This window comes from Dermacentor silvarum, chromosome 8 (assembly GCF_013339745.2).
Source record: "Dermacentor silvarum isolate Dsil-2018 chromosome 8, BIME_Dsil_1.4, whole genome shotgun sequence".
In the NCBI taxonomy this organism is placed as follows: Eukaryota; Metazoa; Arthropoda; class Arachnida; order Ixodida; family Ixodidae; genus Dermacentor; species Dermacentor silvarum.
Window position 1 is genome coordinate 55,130,585 of NC_051161.1, and position 19,678 is coordinate 55,150,262.

The following is a 19,678-nucleotide window of genomic DNA, read 5'->3' on the forward strand; positions in this document are numbered from 1 at the left end:
AACAACCCAAAAGTCAACTCTATATACTGTACAACTCGCCCAGCTTGCTGAGGCTCGAAGATGAGACATTCCGGGTGCAGTAGATGTCTGCAGCGTGCCCGTATAATACAGATGACTCGGTAGCAAAGAGCTGGTTGCGCACCCTCCCTTGCGATTGTCCTCGTCTCAGTTACGGAAAGAAAAGCGCTCTGCACCACGCTCTAAGAGCTTGACAACCGCCCTCTTACAGAAAACAGGACTCACTGACCCTGGTACCATGCAGGTAACTTCAGCATTAGTTTCTGTAAATACGCTAGGGGGTGTTGTTGTTTTCTTTTCTTTTTTTTTTCCTAAGCATCGGGACTGAATAAGAAACTATGCAGTCGCTGCTAGCTGCCATTACACGTGTTCGCGCAGACAAATTATCTCCGTATCTGCTCTTTTCCTTTTTTTTCGTCTCCTATTTTTATCCTATTCCCATCTCTCAGTGCAGGGTATCCTACCAGACAATTAATCTGGTTAACCTCTTCTGCCAATCATCTCTTATTTTCTCTCCCAGGCAGAAATATTTGTTGCAGTTAACGCGCACTCCTTTAGCATTTGTTTCTTAGTAGAGTGTAGTGGCGAGTAAAAAGCAAATTCCGGGCTACAATGCACTGAGAGCAGTGCATCGGCAGACTGTGGAAGCAAATTTCTATTTCAGAGGTCGTGCTCCGAGCTCGATCGTTTACGTATCCTCCTGTCTATCCAATGTATCTGTTGCCAAATGTTAGATTAATCTCATAAACGGCAGACTACTGCTGGAAGCCGCACAAGGATTGGAACTTTCTTTTTTCTTTTTTTTGCGATTTTCAATCAGGAGAATTATTTAAGCTTTCGAGAGAAACAAATAAACAGTAAATCTTCAAACAGCAATCTTCAAACAGCAATCTTCAATACCGTCAGGATTCGGCATTCTGCAAGAAGGCCCTTTATGTACGATAATATAAAGACGCTGATCACGTGACCCATTTAACTGTTTTAATGAACACGTATGATAGCGCAAGTATACCTTGAGCGATAGCCATTGTCGGTTCGCAGGAGAAACGCTTACCACAGCCTGAGTGTTGCCTTGTTGACAACACTCAAGACACAAGATCTGTTGTCAAACAGATCTTGTGTCATGGTTAAAAAAATACAGGCGTGAAAACGAAACATCTCGCTGCTACTTATCATTTTTTTGAATGGCGATTGTTGCCCGCTATCTCGCATTGGCACACGGGACTCTATTTCGCAGCATAAAACATTTCACGTCTGTTACCACGGCAACGCTTCAATAGAAACGGACCGAAGCACTCACGACGCACTGTCTGACTGACGACACTGCCGCAGTTCAAGAGAGACCCTTCTTCAAGAAAATCAGTTTTCTTAAACGGACACACAACAGGCCAGTTGAGCAGGCGCAAGGCTCAGCACTAAAAAAGAAAAAAAGAAAAAAAAAACAAGAAAGCCTGCTTTTCCAACGCTGTTCCTGCCGCTCAATTTTCGGCACATCACCGTCGTTTATAGATACAACAGCAAGGTCCGGCCCGGGCGAACATCTGCGCAACACGGAAGGTAACAACAGGCCGTCACACCAGTTCGTTCTTCTTTTTTTTTTTCTTCTGCAATGCGAGGGCCCTCCAGAGCATGTAAATGCGGCCATCGACTTCTGAAGGTACCGACCTCACATAAAGACCGGCCTGCTGCCCGCATCTATGGTACAACACGCGTCTTTCCTTCAGGAGTACGTGTGCATGTTCCTTTGTTTCTCATCCCGCGTTACGAGGTAGCCAACATCGCTGCAGCGATTTTCTTTTTGCTGCCAACCAATCTCTGCGCGCGTGAAAGAAGACACGACTTGCGGCGGAGGAAACGATATTCAAGCACCGATATCCCTCCTGGCTGAAAGCGGCCGTCAGGGCAGAGGAGATAGAAGGGCGATGGGGGAGGTGGAGGGAGGGGGGAGGGGGGACACGTCGTGCATCGCGCTCGAGTTGCGGCCCTGCGGTCACCCTCGACTGCGTAGGCATAAAAGAAGCTCGCCGCCGATCGGCCCCCGTCGAATTAGGTCTTCTTTCCCGCTGTCTTCCATTCTTTCGCATGTTCTCGGGCTAACCGCAGCTGGTGACCTCTGAACCGTGAACACCCACCAGAATGCAGCAAGCAGCCCCCCACGCCCGTTTTTCCTCCCACGGCTGCGATCACGAGCGACAATGGACCGTCGTACAGTGCGCGCGAAGGCCCGCTGGTTCACTAGCCCCGGGAGACGACGCGAGAGGAATCCCTGCGAGCCGCGCAGCAAGCCAAGCCGCGGCCACAGCCGCCCGCTGGGATACCCCTAATCGTCATCACTTAGTAGCGTGCAGTGGTGAGCAAGGGGGCAAAATGTTCAGATTGAAAACAACCAAGAACAGGGACTGGCGGTGGTGCCATTCATCCTGTCCGTTTATTCTTTTTAACCGGCAACCACACTAATTCGCGTTACCACTGTATTAAGAAAACCGCGCCGTCTTTGCGAAGCACAAACAGAAGACATGGGACTGACCGCCTTCGTGTCCTTTGACCCGAGTGAAACATCAGTTCGGATACATTTCGGCAGCTCTAATCATTTCGCTGCAGCGCACCGAAGAGCGGGCATCAATGATATCGACGTGTCCGTGAAGTCGTTGAAAAAGTGACCGATACGCTCTCCAACCTTTGCATAGCTGGCACTAGAGCGAAGAGGCACTACCTGTCTTGAACGTGGTAGTTCATGTGTTGCCTGAAGCGCGCAGGATAGAGAAAGGGAGGTCCTCAAACAGACAAGGTTGAACCGTAGGATCCTCGGTATACCCGAAAAGTGCGCTCGCTAAATATAGCAGTCATGCATGCGACTCCGCAGAACATATTAATAGATACAGGGTAGCACAGCGCCTCTCGGGGCCGAATGTGGCACGGTACCGCTCCCGCACGGAGAAGGCAAGAGATAATGAATAGACAATTATCGCAATCTCGATTGGATCGTGTCTAGAGCTATACCTGGCTTCGTTTCGACTTCTCACGAAGCCCTTCGCTTACATTATTGTGTCGACTGCTGCTATCGTCACGATCACTCATCCACCAACTTCAACCTTCCCTAAAGAGAGCTATCCAAACGTGCACGTCTTGCATGGGCGTACGAGATGTGCAGGTGTGTGAGAAGCAGGGGTGTTCATGCAGCCATCATTCGCAGAGAGAAAGGGAACGCGTTCGTTGTGCGAATCAGTTGTAGTTTCAAATAGCACGAAGTCGCAAGTGCGGTTCAGCGATTCTGCAGCTCAGTTCGACGCAGTGAGCATTCGAAATACATAAGAAATTTGCACGGTCGAAGACCGCTAAATAAGGCTACTGTATTGAGAAACGATTATCGCTCGTAGGAGTGCCCCTAACAGCAGTAAGCGCACAAATCATGCCCGGTCGGTCTGAGCGATGCAAGTGTACGGAACACAAAATTTGCGAAAAGGGGGGGGGGGGGGGGGGATACCCGCGAGGTCCTGGGTTCGCTCTTTCACTGTTGCAGCCTAGACAGCAATCTATTATATTAAAAACGTCAGGGCCTCAACAGTCCAGAAATTCAAACTTGTCCTGGAATTCCTGTCTCGTGGACTTTCCTGGCCGACTGCACGTATAGTAATCAGCAATGCTGCACCGAACCTTGCACCTCCCCCCCCCCCCCTCCCCTTTCACTCCCGTCACTCGGCATAGTTGCTTCTTTTTACGCGAGACGTTGGCTTCAGCAGCACCGGCGAAGCGGTTCTTTCTAAGGGGAAAAGAAGAAATGATCAGTTCCGGACCCTCAGCCCGCTTGTCTAGAGGCTACGGCAGCAGTATCGACAGCGGCTCGGAAGGAGGTGTGGAAAGGGAGCCTCCCGCCGAGACGGGCCGTAACCAGGGGCTCCCTTCCTCGTCGGCACTTTCATTGAGGGGAGTCATGATTTTCAGAAACTTGTTGCCACAATGGCCCGTCGTCGTCCTCGTTGTCGTCGCTTGCAAGAGCAGGGCTCTCGGGACATCCCTTTTGTGAGTTCCCGTCTTCTTCTGTGGCCGTCCCATAAACGACGTATCTACTTTTTTTTTCTTTCTCATACACCGCCGCGGGGCTCTAGTTGGCTGGCTTGGAGGGGATGTAAGAGAGCGTCGTGTCTCTCACTTCTATGCCCCTCTGGTGCTTTTGTGGTTGCTGCTGCTACTGCTGCTTCTCGCTTGGCTGCTGCGGTTGCTTCTTCTCCTGCACGTTTCACGTATGAGGCACAAGCCAAGAGACGTCTCTATATATTGGCCAGACTGTCCCCCTTTCTCTTCTTTCTATTCCTCCGCGGGAACGGAGAATACGCCGAATGCGTGGCTGAAGACGCGCGCGCCAGAAGTAGAAGAAAAAAATAATAATCAAAATAAAAAAAGCATATCGAATACGGGACGACAAGAAGTGTGGATGTAAGACATACCTAATACTTTCTCAATGAAGCCGTGCAGTGGTTTTAAAGCTACGGCCACAGCCAGCCAGTTAGTTACAGGAGCCTAGTTCACAAAACCAAGTAACGACGGTGCGGTAATTGCCCAGCTCGTCTTGGCTGAATGATCCTGACTGCAAAAGTTGCAACAACAACAACAACAACAACAACAACAACAACAACAACAACAACAACAACAACAACAACAACAACAACAACAACAACAACAACAACAACAACAACAACAACAACAACAACAACAACAACAAAGTGATCAGTCAGTAAACTTGGTGGTTTAAAAGTAATAATTCGTTGATGATGTGAATGAGGATGCTTGGCGGGACAGAAACACATTTTAAGAGTGGCATGCGATGCAGTAACTGGCGCGCCCTCATAAGAATAGCTTTCGACAGCGTGTCGGTTGGCGTACCAGCGCTTTTCTGGTTAACGGCCCCGTCTTCACCTTTTCTTTTCTCTCTCAGACTAGTTTCCCTTCTACAGACTCGTTATTTAGGGTGTGCAACCTTCGTATGATTGGTCAAACATCGTTATAACGAAACGGGATATCACGATATAATAAATACAACGAAGTAAGTGAAGTTCTTCTTGAAATACCCATAGAGGTCCACATTGCAGCACACGTAATAACTGATATAACGACATACCGGATATAACGAAATAGCTCTGTCTCCCGCTTCAACTTCGTTGTAACGAGGTTTTTCTGCTTTTAAGGACAGCCGTATTTAATGATGATATTTTCTTTTGTCTGGTTTGTTCCATAGGCTTCTGAACGGAGCCGTATATGCAAAGTGGATGAAAAAAGCAAGGTCACAAGTCTGTAGGCAATTTGTAGATATCTCCCCCCCCCCCCCAAAAAAAAAAAAAAGAGCTTCACACACTTTACAATTTATAGACTGCCCAAATATTTTTTGGGAGAGAGCACGTCGTTCTCTTGCGCCGCTGCCACGTGCGAATGGTCTTGTGAAGATTGGTTGCCGATTGGCTGACGCCAGCACCAGTTTGAACACCGCTGAGCCACTCTCCATACATGTGTCTGTGTGACAAAGAGAGAGACAGAGAGAAAAAAAAAAAGCGCCTAATTTATCGGTCGCACGCGGTGCTTCTTTGGGACTCCATAGGTGTGCGTGGTGGTGAACACCTTCTTTGTGTCCGGTCGTTCCTCTTGTCACCGCCCGCATTGGAGCCTCCCTCCTGACTCATGCCCAGTGGGGGGAGGTGAGGTTGGACTACTTCTGTCGGTGCCGTTGCGCGAACACGAACAAGCCGTAAATTCGCACCTCTCGGAAACGTACGGCCGTCTACTTCTTTGGAGCTTCACAATACCTGTTGAAAACCTATAAACCTGCGCGGAGCGGCGGCGGTAGACGAAGAGACAGGAGAAAAACGTGTGGAGGGACTGGGAGACCCAGATGACTTACTCTGGGGACGCAACGTGCTGTAGAGTTGAAACCGGTCGGTCGTATACCCGAACACGAAGAAAACTACAAGAAAAGCCGGCTGTATGTATGATGAGAGACTACTTTTTTTTTTTGCCTATTTGTTTAGGGCCAAGGAACACTCCGTGGGAACAAAGCAGTCGGGGGGAGGAGGCTTGCAACTCGCGTTGACGCATGGTTTAGCAAGAGACGACGGCGGTGTACTGCCAGAGAAACAGAGCCCAAAGAGTCCAAAGAGAAACTGCAGCAGCCCGTCCCTGAATGCATTACATGCAAATGCAACGAACAGCTGTACGAGAGCAGCCGCTGTGAATCTTCGTTTGTTTTCGCACTCTTTTTTTTCATTTTGTGCATTTCCTGCATTTATAACAGTGAGCTCACAAGCCCTAAGGCATAGATATGGCTAAGGGGCGTGCGTGTTTGTGTAGGAAATTTGTAGACATCACCAAAAAAAAAAAAAAACGTAGCTTACTTTGTCCTTTATAGACCAAAATTCACGTGGGCAGGCAAAACTGTATTTACAGAAGCTTAGCGGCGACACAACGCACGCAGCGTAAAAAATGTGTACAAACAATGAAGGATATTTCTAACATGCAGCCATTCATCATACACTGGGTAAACGCTGAGCGATAGTATTGATTGATTCGCCACGCCTAAGGCACACGTAAACGTACACATACACTAGAAAAGGCTGTTCTCCTGGAGGCACTGTGTATACCCATTGCCAGCCATGACCCACAACACCAGCTTTTAACTTAGTTTTAACCGGACGCTTCTTTCGTACGATTTGACACAGACGTTATTAACCCGGGTTTTATCCGCGGGTTGACGTCGCTGTCAAATCGCGGCGTCGCAAAAAGACGCTCGCGACGGTTCGTCGTCGACTACAGCATTTGAACACTCCAACATGGAAATCGATGTCCTAGAGGAGTCCCTTATCGGGTTTGATTTGAATATGTAAAGCGGCACGTTAAAGAAAATGGCTATTTTAGAAGCACGTCACCCACTTAAAGCATCTGATGATCCGTTACGCGGTCCAACCACTCGTCGCTCTACTGTTGGGTTAAACGTGAACATTAGGCCCTTAGCTATCGCCTCAGCATTCACATTTGGGGTGTACTACTCTGTGGAATCCGGCGTACTACCACCTTCTTTAATTCGCTTTCCCGTAGAACTCGCACTATACTCAAGCTATCGCGTCGTCGGTGCACACTATACTACGCGCATGCGTACACATCCTACGCCAATTCCTCGCCGGTGTTTGCCAACGGGGCGAGGTCAGCGCGCAGGCATACTAGATTCGGTGGTACTGCGTCAAATGACAAAGAAGAGAACAGACATTTGTTCGTTCTCTCGCCGCCGACCAACGAACGCACTCTGTGGTGGTGGCTTGCCGATGCGACATGCCGGCGTCCTCGCGTCCGTACGCGCTCGCCACCTCAAACAGCTCGGCGTTGCACCCTCACGACCGCAGTCTCTCGGGGAGTGGAACTGGAGTGGTTTGAGAGGGGGGCCGCCACCCCCACCGAGCGGCATTGCATGCAGCCAACCGGGCCCGACAAACGATGGATGAGAAGCCGTCAAAGTTGTTTGCGCAGGCGCGAGCCATCGGCTTTCTTTATGGCAGCGGCGACGAACTGTTCCCGCGTAGTAGTCCCTGCCTGCGTTCCTACACCGAGACCGATGCTTGCATACATGAGTCGGTGGTCGCGAGGTTCGCGAACCTCGCATCACTAGTTCGAAGCATGTGTGTGTGTGTGTGTGTGTGTGTTGGCCAGCGCGCTGCTAGAAATATGGACCCAGACGACTGTCTTGTATGCCCCTGCTCGCGTCGTGTTCCGGTGACCACTGTATGCTGGCGAGCGAGAACAAACACTGCGCGGGTTTTTGCATTATGAACGATGTGTGTCTGGCCAAGCGGCATGGTTTGCGAGAGCGATGAGTTATTCTTGCGGCTCCGGCGATTAAGTGCCTCCGCGGTGTTGACACTGTCGTCGTGCATAGCTCATTGAAGTGCGCGTAGACACGCGATAAGACTGCTGCAGAGATTCTTCTTCCGGGTTCGTCGGGATTGTACAAATACGCGTCCGTGGACGTTGATATTCCTCACGCTGGCGAGATTTGTTTATTTTGTTATGATAATTTATCGGAAGTCGGTGTTCTTGCGTTGTGCTTAAGCTGGGTTAACTGTGATAAATCGTTATTCGTCAGATTCACCTTCACGGCTTTGTTGGGGAAGCAGTATGCATGCGCGACAAAACAAACACTACGTTCTGAAATACCTCTTGATTCACCGTTGCCTAAGACAATATACCATCTGGCTACATTATTGTGCCCCCCCCCCCCTCCCCCGCCTCCCGCCTTAAAAAAATAATTCTGAGGTTTTACATGCCACAACCACGATCTGATTACAAGGCACGCTGTAGCGAGGGACGCAGGCATAATTTTGACCACCCGGGGTTCTTTGCCTTGCACCCAATGCACAATACACGAGCGTTTTTGCATGATTCCGCGACCTCGAGCTTATCGGTGCAAGCTCCTCTCCCCCTCCCCGTCCTTTCTTTTTTTTTTTTTTTCACCGTGCAATATTAAGTTGTTCGCTGAACATTTTTAGAATGACAATGAAAACAGAGAAAGAAGAGCGCTCTTTTGTCAACGATTGGCTTGCTCAGTATTGTGGAACGATGCTGATAGCCCCATGTAGTATAGCGGAGTAGTGAATGACCCTCGACACAGAGTGCTCTTCCCCTCCCCTAACAAGGCACTTCTGTTGGGAAGTGCTTGACTTAAGAGGGGTGGGCGCCCCCTGCACTAGAGCGCACGTCGTCGTCTGACGAGCTCTCGCGAGAGAATGGCTTTACAAAGCAACCCCCTCTAGTTCTTTTCCGAATAACGAGTGGCCACACGGCCTAGAACTTGCGCCGGCGTGCACGCGGGGACGTGACATATGCCTCTGTGCCGCCTGTTTTGTTGGTCGCGGCGGCGAGTCATGTCCCCAATCTTATTTTTATACTTTGCGCACGTGACCTGCCTCTGACCGTTGCCTGACTATATTGATGGAGCCCCGCTGTTGCGTGCGGCAGGCGTCACATGTATTCTATAATTTTACGCTCGGAATCTTATAACAGCTCTTTGAATAGCACCACTGGACTCGACGTTACGGAATTCTCTGGCAGATGCGCAAGGACTGGGAAGTATACTGATTTAAGGCAGTATTGGTGGAGCCATACGAAGCTAATTGCAGCAATCGGACTTCATCATATATAGCCACTGGAACCTGCTGTGCTCGTAGTAAAACTTTGTTTTAAGCTTACAGTTGCAGTCTTATTTGATGTATCCTTAAAGTGCCAGGAAACGACTCCTAATTTCGCTCTCTTCGATTCCCCAGAGGCTACGGTATTCAGCTGTGTGTATGCTCAGGACAAGGTGCCTCGGCTAAACAGTAGCAGCGTGAAGGGGGATTTCGTTGGAGTCGGAATGCGAAAGCGACCCTGCGTTTAGACTTTACGGCGTGATGAAGAGCTTCATCTCTCCATGTATAACACATCAAATGCCGCTTCAAATTTGCGACTGTGCGATGGTTCGGGCTCGAAGTTTACGAAAAGGCAAGCTTAGATTTTTAAGACGAAGGTTTCTTTGCGAACCCTCTCGACTTTCCTGACAATGGCTGCTGGGTGATGCAGCTATTCTGCCGAACAGCTTCCAAACAGACACTTAAGGACTGCTTACGTGTGGGAATGCGGAAGCATTATACCGTTTGTAGACACTCATGACGTGGCGCCACCTCGTCCCCATTGGCTTCACCGTCGCGTGTCCAATGAGGCACTATCTACGCCACACCTTTAGTCAGCCAGATGGCTACGACGTGACGTGAGCAATGACGCATGCACTATAGACCCACCTTTAGTCAACTAGAGCCGCTGTGGCGTCGGGGAAGCGCGCTCGTCTCGCACTCCGAAGGCCCGTGTTGGATTCCCGCCCAGACCGAAATATACCAAATCTTATTTTCAAAGCCATTAATTTACTTTGGTTACAAAAACCTCCGTGAGAAACTTGACGTCAATCCGAGCATTTTCTTGCGTGTTTTTACTCTTTGCGCCGTTGGCCATTTTTGCCACCATCTTTCGGTCACGCCGACGGGTTTTCGCCTAATAGGGCATATAATGCTTTGACAATAAAAATTTAATTACACACCTGATGGCAGGATCGGACGTCGGTCCCCCAGCGCAGCAGCCTGTGCTGTCTGTCTAACCATTAGGCCAAAAGCGCACCATGTTTTTTTTATTACACGGGAGCAGAACTTTCAGAAAAACAAAGCGCTACAGAAATTTAACGTAACTGAAAACACATTCAAAAGTCAGGCAAGCACGTGCAAGCGTCTTTATAGGCCGCAATCACGCGTATACTTCTATCGTGCCAACGCTCAGCTAGCTCTACGAGATTACCGTCGCGTGTGTCACGTTGCGTGGCAAGGGCGCGTGAGAGAACATGCGAGCGCGCCAGTTTCCTTTACGGCAAATATCCGCAGGAAAGAAATAGAGGCAAATTTGTAGCATTTTAATAACCGCTTCATGGAAGCCTCGCTTCAGATAGATTCCAAGATGTCGGTTGGGTCTTCATATTTTTTTTTCTCTATACTTGGTGACAACCCAGAAATTGAGCACAAGAAGCGTCCACAAAACCGCACTGGACCTGCACTGCGTGCCTCCGCGCTCCGAAACATAGTTCCCGCAGAGACAGCAATATGGAACGAAGTTTGCTTCCATACTGACGTCACGGAAGTGAGCGAAAGTACTAATGGCTAGCGCATCTCTACAAATGCTTTCCTTTTTATTATTATTATAGAGTGCATTTGCGGCTGCACTGTTTCAGAATTTTCTCTGGCTAATCAATGCACATAATGTTTTTTTTAACACTCTCTTCGTGTTTCTATTAAGCCTGCTGGATGGAGATTGTTTCACCGTCTTTCTTGCATCTTCAGAATAATTAAACGCGTACTTAGGCAGGGATCAAGGATTTTCCTTTTGTCAGTTAGTATTGTGAAGTTTACGAAATGTGGACTCTGTACGTGAAATCTCTCTCTCTCTCTCTCTCTCTCTCTATATATATATATATATATATATATATATATACATACGGCAATGTCAGATATGAGAATATGAACTGTTTCATTCCAGCATACTTAAAAAGCACCCATTCAGCTGTTTAGAAATATCCTTTGAAACAATGGAAGAAGTGAACACGCTGCATGACGACATACTGGCTCCGAGAGCAAAGACCGAGACAGTGCTACACCTTCTGCATCCATCTCATTTCACAATAGATCATTGAAGAAAGCATTCGAACTTGCAGCTAAAGTCCCATCGGTAGTGACTTTAGATGTATGCGGAATTCTAAGATCTCCATTTTGACCAACGCTTGAGCTTTTAATGCGCGCTCATGGCCTTTACAGTTGTACACGCAGCTTGAAAGGGATACACATTAGCGCTATAAACTGGGGCCGAATTCACGCAGCTTTTCGTTCGTAAGTGTTCTTTGTCAATTAGCTCCGCCTTCCCTAATAATACGTTCGGCATCAGGATCAGCTGGAATTTGTTCTTATACGGTGGTGGCGGTGGTAGTGTATCAGCAGACAGGGTTAGCCTGGCATGCTTAGCCAGCAGCTGTTCCGCCTGAGCATCTCATAATAAAGCGCAGCTCTTAGGCACCCGCTCCTACGGCGAGCGTCGGCGTCGGGGTAACCGAGCGAACGAGCACAGCGAAAGATGGAAGCGAACGTGGAGCGGAGTGGGGGATGAAAGACGCGAGGGGGAAAGCGGAGGACGAGGGTATGGCGAAAGGGTGAGAAGAAAGGCGTAGTGCGGCGACAATGGCTACGAGATGCCTCCAGAGTAGCGCGCGTCGTCTGGGAGGTCTGGCGGCGGTGGCTGCTGTGAATCGTGACCAACCCACACGTTGGCTTTCGCGACCTCCATAGTAGCGAGGCAGTCGCGCCACAATTCGCTCCGTTTGCAACGTGGCGCACGAGACAGACTGTCCGTGCCAGCCAATATATCGCGAAATGAAAACACGTATAGAGCGGGGCTCAAGTTTCCGCATTAAGGAGTATCCTAATCGTCGGTGAACTTATTTTTAGCAAGGGTCTTGCACAAATGTAGCGTGAAATCTTTCTGCGAATGCGGGCCCCGATTTAGTGTCACTCACCACTGTCTCCTCACAGCAGCGCGAAATATGCACAAATATTGAGTCAACAGGGCCCGAAGGCTTTTGCTGGTGAACTAGAGACGGGGTTTCCTTAGTTCCTTCTAACAGCAATGGTCTCGATGACCGGTGCCGATAAGGGGCCACGCCGGACGTAGTATGCGTCGCCGCGACGGGCACAGGTGTGATGATGGAGCGGTGCCGGCGGCCGCCACGGTCGCCTTGCTCTCTCGTGCGCTCATATGCCCGCACAGAGCCAACAGCGGCGCCAGGCGCGTAATTGCCCGCACTTAATGGGTCTCTTCGCGAGCGACTCGCGTCATTAATTAGCTCGCCTTGTCTCGGGCGCCGACCATCGCACTCGATCGACTTCTGCGCATACTTCCTCGCACCGCTACCGCGGCCGCGAGTGGATTCCTCGTCTCCGAGTTCTGAGCCTGCGAGCGTGCGTATATTATGTGTGCGCGTAATATGCCCGGTGCAGCGCGCGTGTGTGCGGAGAATGCGTAATTACTCGGTCACCTGGCTTGTATGTATAAGAAGCCGAGTTCACCTGCTGTGCGAACGAACGACGGGGGAGACGCAGACTGTGCTGTAGAGTATATATATAGTTCCGGTTGTGCGAAACGTACTGGATAAGAAACCTCTCACGGTTTTGTCCTTCGGATACGGCACTGTGCTCACGGTCGAGTGGAAGCGTGACTCCTTCCGCGGTGGTCAGACATGGTCGATCAACTGAATGTCCCTGCAGCCAACGTCTTGACAAGAGAACTTGTCTTCGTCATGGCAGAAACTGCGTCAGGTCAACAACAGTAAAGCAGGTCCTGCCCTGACGAAGACAAGTCCTCTTGTCGAGACGTTGGCTCCAGCGAAAGTGCCTAGTTCAACCACTGCTGACCACGGCGGAAGAAAAGCGTCACGCTTAAACTCGACCATGAGCACAGTGCCGTATCTGAAGGACAAGCCTTCGTCAGGGCAGGAACCGCGTCAGGTCAACAGTAAACCAGTCGCTGCCCTGACGGAGACAAGTTCCATCGTGGATACGTTGGCTCCATTGACATTCCTTGTTCGAGCACTGCAGATCACTCCAAGCCTCCATCTTCCTGTGAACTTTCGTCTTGCTTGGCTTACTCTCGCGGCTATATTATTGTAACACGAGGTAAAATTGGCAATCCGAAAAAGACAAAGTGTTCGCAGGTTGGAGGCTTGAAGCTACTAAAGATGTCCGAACGAGGGAAGTCTCAGTGTGGAGCCCTCATTATGGCAAGACGACTTGTCTCCTTCCTGATGACCACGAGTGCATGCTCCTGAGAAACATTGGCTCGAAGCTGAGGCTTGCAGTGTTCGTCAGCTATTGGTGGAGGTGTGGTTGGGAAGTTTTCGAAAACGGAGGCAGACTGAACGAAATATATGTACTTTACATTAAAGCTGTGAAATGTGCATCATTTTCTGTAGTTGGCGGGCAAAAGGAGCACCTTGTGAACCGCTTGAAAAGTACTTCTGCGACAGCTTGTGTCAGTCTGATGGGCACCATCAAGGCGACCACCTGAGAACTTTCTAGAGCGTCCTTAGCGCAGTTTGTTCAACTACTGAAAAATACCAGAAATGTAAGTGTCCTGATGGTACCGTACGTCTACGTTAAAACTACACCTTGGTGGTGCATGGAGAGTTCTGGATGCCCGTACAAAGCATGGAAATGTACTTCGCTTAAGTTTCGCGACAGTTAGCAGGGACTTGTGTTTTTTACCTATTCGTGAGAATCCCTTGTCTCTTTGATACCTTGCTCAATTTCTTCACTCCCTGAAATGTCCACGAACAAAACACCAGCTTGTTTGACAGATCAACTCACTGCAAACCAAGACATGTATATTTTGCCACCACATCGTGCTTCAGCGGTTGCCTGCCCGCTGCGGCAGATGGGGAAACTTCCAGACTAACTGCGCTGCTGGAAAGGTGCAAGGCGGCTCAGCGGAATTGGTCCTATCATCATCATCATCATCATCATCATCATCATCATCATCATCATCATCATCATCATCATCCTCCTCTATTTATGTCCACTGCAGGACGAAGGCCTCTCCCTGTGATTTCCAATTACCCCTGTCTTGCGCTAGCTGATTCCAACTTGCACCTGCAAATTTCCTAACTTCATCACCCCACCAAGTTTTCTGCCGTCCTCGACTGCGCTTCCCTTCCATTGGTATCCATTCTGTAACTCTAATGGTCCACCGGTTATCTATTGGTCCTGTACCTTCCTCTAAAAGAGGCGCGTCATATTGTGCGAGTGCCATGCGAGCATTACTGACCCATTCATAGCACCTACCAGAAATGCGACTTTCAAATGCCTAGGGACATTGAGACGCCCGACAATACGCAATTATACCACATTCGGCTAAACGTCGCCCATTTACTTGTTGCACAAACTGAAACGGACGCGTTCGCTACATCGAAATGTGTGCGATGGCTTAAATCGTGCTTCATGCGTCCGCACGTGCGAGCTCTGCAGCTTTAAGGGCCACTCTGAGGAAGGGGAAGAAAATAGGGAAAACCGTCGAGCTTAGCCCATGTTAAAGTGATACTCCGAAATGCACTTGAAATTTACGTGGTAGTTACGTTGAGCTACGACCTGTACGTGGACCTTAGAGCAGCGCAATAGTTGTGCTTGGCGCACAGCGAAGCCAATTTTTGCTTACCGCCGGCACACCGTCCTCGGCTAAGCAACCTATAGAGTGTCTAGCAGAGGTATAGAACATGTATCTATAGATTACCTGTTCTTGCATGTGCATTTTTGCTTGATGTGCGTGCATTTTCCCGCGTCACCATTGTCACCCGGCGTATCGTGCTAAGCCACATGGCCAGGCAGGTCTTCTCCCTCCCTTTGTCAGTCAGCATGTCAGCCAACTAACGGAAGCGCCTTCCTTGCCCCTGTTTCGTGCAGCAACATGGGTCTGCAGGGAATCGACGTACTGCAGAACCCGCAGATGTACGTGCTCGGAGCGCATCTGCTGTGCGGCCAACTGCAGCTGGGTCTCTCCCGAGGCCAGACCAAGCTGTGCCACCTGTACGAGGACCACATGCCCCACGTGGGCCGCGGGGCCCGGATGGGCATCGGCGAGTGCCAGCACCAGTTCAGGCACCGCCGGTGGAACTGCTCCACGGTCGCCGACACCAGCGTGTTCGGACCCGTGCTCAACATACGTGAGTCTCTTTCTTTCTTTCAATCCGTCAATCACTCAGCAGTCAATCAACCAACCAATTAATTATAATTTATTTATTATTGAGCCGAGAACGTGCAAAGTCCAGATAAGAGTTCCACAAGTAACATTTCAGAGTAGACGGTAGACGTTGCCGGTTGTGACTACATTTGGTTGCTTGACCTGGTGAAATTATGTGTACTCCGCATCCGCGTAGTTGTATTTTCAGTTTCCATTCGGCCACGAATTTGTACCACTCGCTTTTGCTTGCGTCACGAACGCGAGTGTGTCAGATTCTCCCATTCTTGCCTTCTGGCAGCTATAACGATTCGAGATGTTGCCTTAGACTGCGCTGCCTTCAGCATCGGCCCACTGTTGTCCATCTACTAACTCTCCGAAGAACTCGAAACGGTGCTGGATAGCCAGCTACCTGTAAAATGCTGCCGTAACACTGATTCCCACATCGCATGAGATCCGAGTATATATATATATATATATATATATATATATATATATATATATATATCAGTGAAGTAAACAGTAACCGGAGCCGGCACAGAAGTAGATAAAAAAATAGAAGCACTTAGGAAATACATAACAAGACTTTACTGACGTTTCGGCCGGGGTCCGGCCTTCATCAAGAGTGATATATACACACTATATATATATATATATATATATATATATATATATATATATAGTTTTTTTAACGACGCTCATTTGCGGTATTTTTTTCTTTTTGTGCTTCAGGGTGTATGGTAGCATTTCTCGTCGTTTGGTTGGCTCTAACTGTGCAGACATTCAGACCTCGATCGCTAACGTACAAAAACGTTGGCATCGAAATTTGTTGATGCGGTAAAAGATTAACTGGTTTTCTACTACTTAAAGAAAATTAAGAATGCCACAGCTAATATTCGAACATGGAATTGGGGGGAAAAGGCCGCACAAGACCGTTTGTTGCCCAATTCGTACGAGCACTGATGTCCTCGGCTGTCCAAAATGTATGTCCACAGCATGTTTTCTCTAAAAGGCAAACGTTTGTATCCTTCGTGTTTAAAACGTAAATCATTATGTCTAAGTGTTGCCTATACATCAGCTGATGTATTGCACAAAACGATCGCGGCTTTCACTCCGTAATTTTTTAACCCTCCAAGTCATACAGAAAGGTGTACTCAAGAGGACGACGTCTGCGCATGTAAAAGGTGCGGGATATGTATGCGCAGAAAAATACGCCATGGAAGCGCTGTAGTTTTTATGCTGTGACTATATATGTATAGAATTTTGACCAGACTGCATGAGTGATAGCGCTCACACAAACAGCCTTTACAATTTTCTTGTTTCCGTCTCTTCCTTTTCTAATTTATGCTCTCACCTTTTCTAGCCATCTTTCATTCCTCTGGTCATACCATATCCTCTGGTTAATCTCGCCATGTTTTCCATTCCTCTCTCTGTTGTTACTTACACTTTACTTACACTCTCAATCCTGTCCTGTATGTCGCTGTACCCTAAAAAAACGATTACTATACCATGCCGGTCCGCTGCTCCCCTCAAGACACCAGAGGCCAAAGGCCGCATGCAGTACAACACTTTTCGCCTCTTCGGAGTCCGCAGAGCACGCCATGGTCGATTAGCATGAAAACCCGACTGCAGCAGCCGACTGGAGGGACCGCGAAGCGCACAGTATAATGCGCTCTCTCCGATTCAGCGATTTGCAATAGCGTGCGAGCTAACGAAAGAAAGAAAGAGAGAAAGAAAAAAAAAGACAAGATGGTACGCCAGCAGACCGGCGTGGCTGGGAAACCCACTGGTCGAGCCGCTGACGTGGTCAGCGCTATTACCTGCCTGCCAGACCGGAAGGTGGCAACGTCGGCCATTACAGTGGATCACGCGCATTAAACAGACACCCCCACCCGTTCTAACACGCTTCTTTTTGTTTCTTTGCTTTTTCCACGCCCACAAGCTCGTGTGCCGAACTTCCCCGCAGTGCGACGAACCGCGAGGGAGGAGCTATATAGGTATACGTTGTATGGCGTGCATAGCTCGTTGCGGCCGACAGATGGGGCGGCGAACGAAATGCGCGGTTTATGCGGTTCACGCGACGTGCGCAAGCGCGTGCACTCACGGCGAGATTCAGCTGCGGTTGCTGAACGCGTTGGCACGCTGGTTCACACCAGAGGTCGTTAATTATGCGCGCATTAACGAGGGGGAGGGGAGGGGCGAGGGGGGGCTTAACACTCTACCGTCTCTCTTTTTCTCAAGCTGTCGATGAGTTGCGAAACGGTGGGGGGATCGCGGTTGTACCGCTGAACGCGTCGAACTATCCGAATGATCGAACAATGAATGAGCTGAGAATAGTACTGGTAGGAGGAGCGGAGTGGTGGCGGTCGCGTCCTCTTAGCAAAAAAGCTTGAATAGAAACCTCGCCATGCCTTTAGAAACGTTGATAACGGGTAATTCTTTTTTTTTTTGTTTCTTTTTGTTCACCTAAGCGATTTTGTGGGATTGCATGAACCGTGCGACTATGATAATTTCTAAGCCAGGAAAAAAAATACGCTTCTTCAACCGTTCATTTTCTTCTCACCGATGCCTATTACGGCAAAGAAAGAAAGAAAACAGAACATGCGAATCTAAGAACATCGCTTCATGTGATAAGTAGACATTTTCGGTGAGAAGTTTTAAACTGCAGCCTAAAGGTACATAAACGAGGCGAGTCGCCTGCAATCAGGAAACCGTCCGTTTGCATTTGGCAGCAGTTTTCTTGGCGTCATTCGCACTTATCGTACTCATATTTTGATCGTTAGCATTTTTGACTCCGACATCAGTTAAGGGCTCGAAACTAGGCTTGCTTCTTTTCGTCCTCCGTCCGTCCCTTCCGTTACACTGCCGACGACCAATGTCGTTATCGAAGGGATTGTGTCCTCGTCAGACCACCTTTTCCTAATCATCTTCACCATCGCCACGTGACGAAGAAGAATCATTTTTTTTCAGCCAAGGTCACTCGCACTGCAGACGATGCGAGGCCCAGCAAATCAGCCTATGTATAACTTTGTCCTGACCGACTCAGTGGTGCCAGTGAGCATGCGTTGACAATGTGAGCACTTAACTGCTGTCTCAATAAAAGGTCTTACACTATAACTGTTCACCAGACCTAGTGCCAGTGAGTCGGTGTGTTTGGTATATGAGCGAATTGGGCCCCTCGATGGCAAATAGCGCTTATCTAGCAAGAAGCCTCGCGAGTCCGGTCAGGGATGAATGAAAACGAAGATGCGAAAAAGAACTGTCCGCACAAGCGCTTCGAGGCGCCTCACAGTGATTGGTCTTTCACTCAACTCCCACGGCAGAAAGAGGAATCGACTGATTGGCCCGTTGAGTACAACGCCTCAAAGCAACAAAGGAGGGGGGGGGGGGGTGAAGGACGCCAATGGAGAAATCCGGAATAATTTTGACTACTAGGCACTCTTCAGCATGCATCCGACACTGGGTAGACGAACTTTCTTGCGTACTTTCCCCATCGGAATGCGTCCGCCACATGAGGGAGTCGAGCGCTTGACCTAACGCTCAGCGTCACAATGCATAACCACTGAGCCACCTCGGCGAGTGACAAAATTATGCAGAAACCAATGTAAGCGAATAGCCCGAACGAACGCACGAGTGAGTGAACGAGCGAACGAAAGAGTGAACGAGAGAGCAAAAGAGAGCCAGCTAGAGAGAGAGAGAGAGAGAAAGTAAGAGAGAGCGAACTTATTTTTTCCTTTCCGAGTACGACCACCGACGTACCTACCTACGACCTACTTGCGACCTACCACGAGAACGCTTGGAAGAGCCAAAGAATCGCCCTATGTCTGCTATACATACATATACTATTATGTTGTATAACTTGTACAGTTTCGTTCACTGTGTTCATTTGTTCGCCCGTCCTGCGTGGTCTTCGGACTGCCGTATGTACTAAATAAATAAATAAATAAATAAATAAATAAATAAATAAATAAATAAATAAATAAATAAATAAATAAATAAATAAATAAATAAATAAATAAATAAATAAATAAATAAATAAATAAATAAATAAATAAATAAATATCCAAGAGCTGTACCAATTCAAGGTTTGGAGCGCCACAGACAGGCGAGCAAGCTCCTTGCAGGACGACACGGCTGCTCTCTATCGGGCGAGAAGGAAGCTCGCGCAAATTAGGGGCGATTAACGCCGGCGCGTGGAAGTAGGAAACAAAGAAAAACGACACAGAAACGTAACGAGTCTGGCTGGCGACGCCTGGCCGTGTCGCAACAAATAATTCTCCTCCCTCTTCGCGCGCTTACTCGCGAACTAAGTTCCCGGAGTTTCCAACGGACGGAGCTG

At 48.8% G+C, this 19,678-nt stretch overlaps 1 protein-coding gene across 1 annotated transcript in view; it reads left to right on the forward strand.

Annotated features, from left to right (window-relative positions):
* The window catches only part of LOC119461270 (protein Wnt-5b), an 87,762-nt gene that overhangs the window by 40,112 nt on the left and 27,972 nt on the right, over nt 1–19,678 (forward strand). Inside the window, exon 3 of the mRNA XM_037722502.2 lies at nt 15,066–15,325. Within this exon, the coding sequence (XP_037578430.1) occupies nt 15,066–15,325 (260 nt within the window). The remainder of the gene's footprint in view (nt 1–15,065; nt 15,326–19,678) is intronic.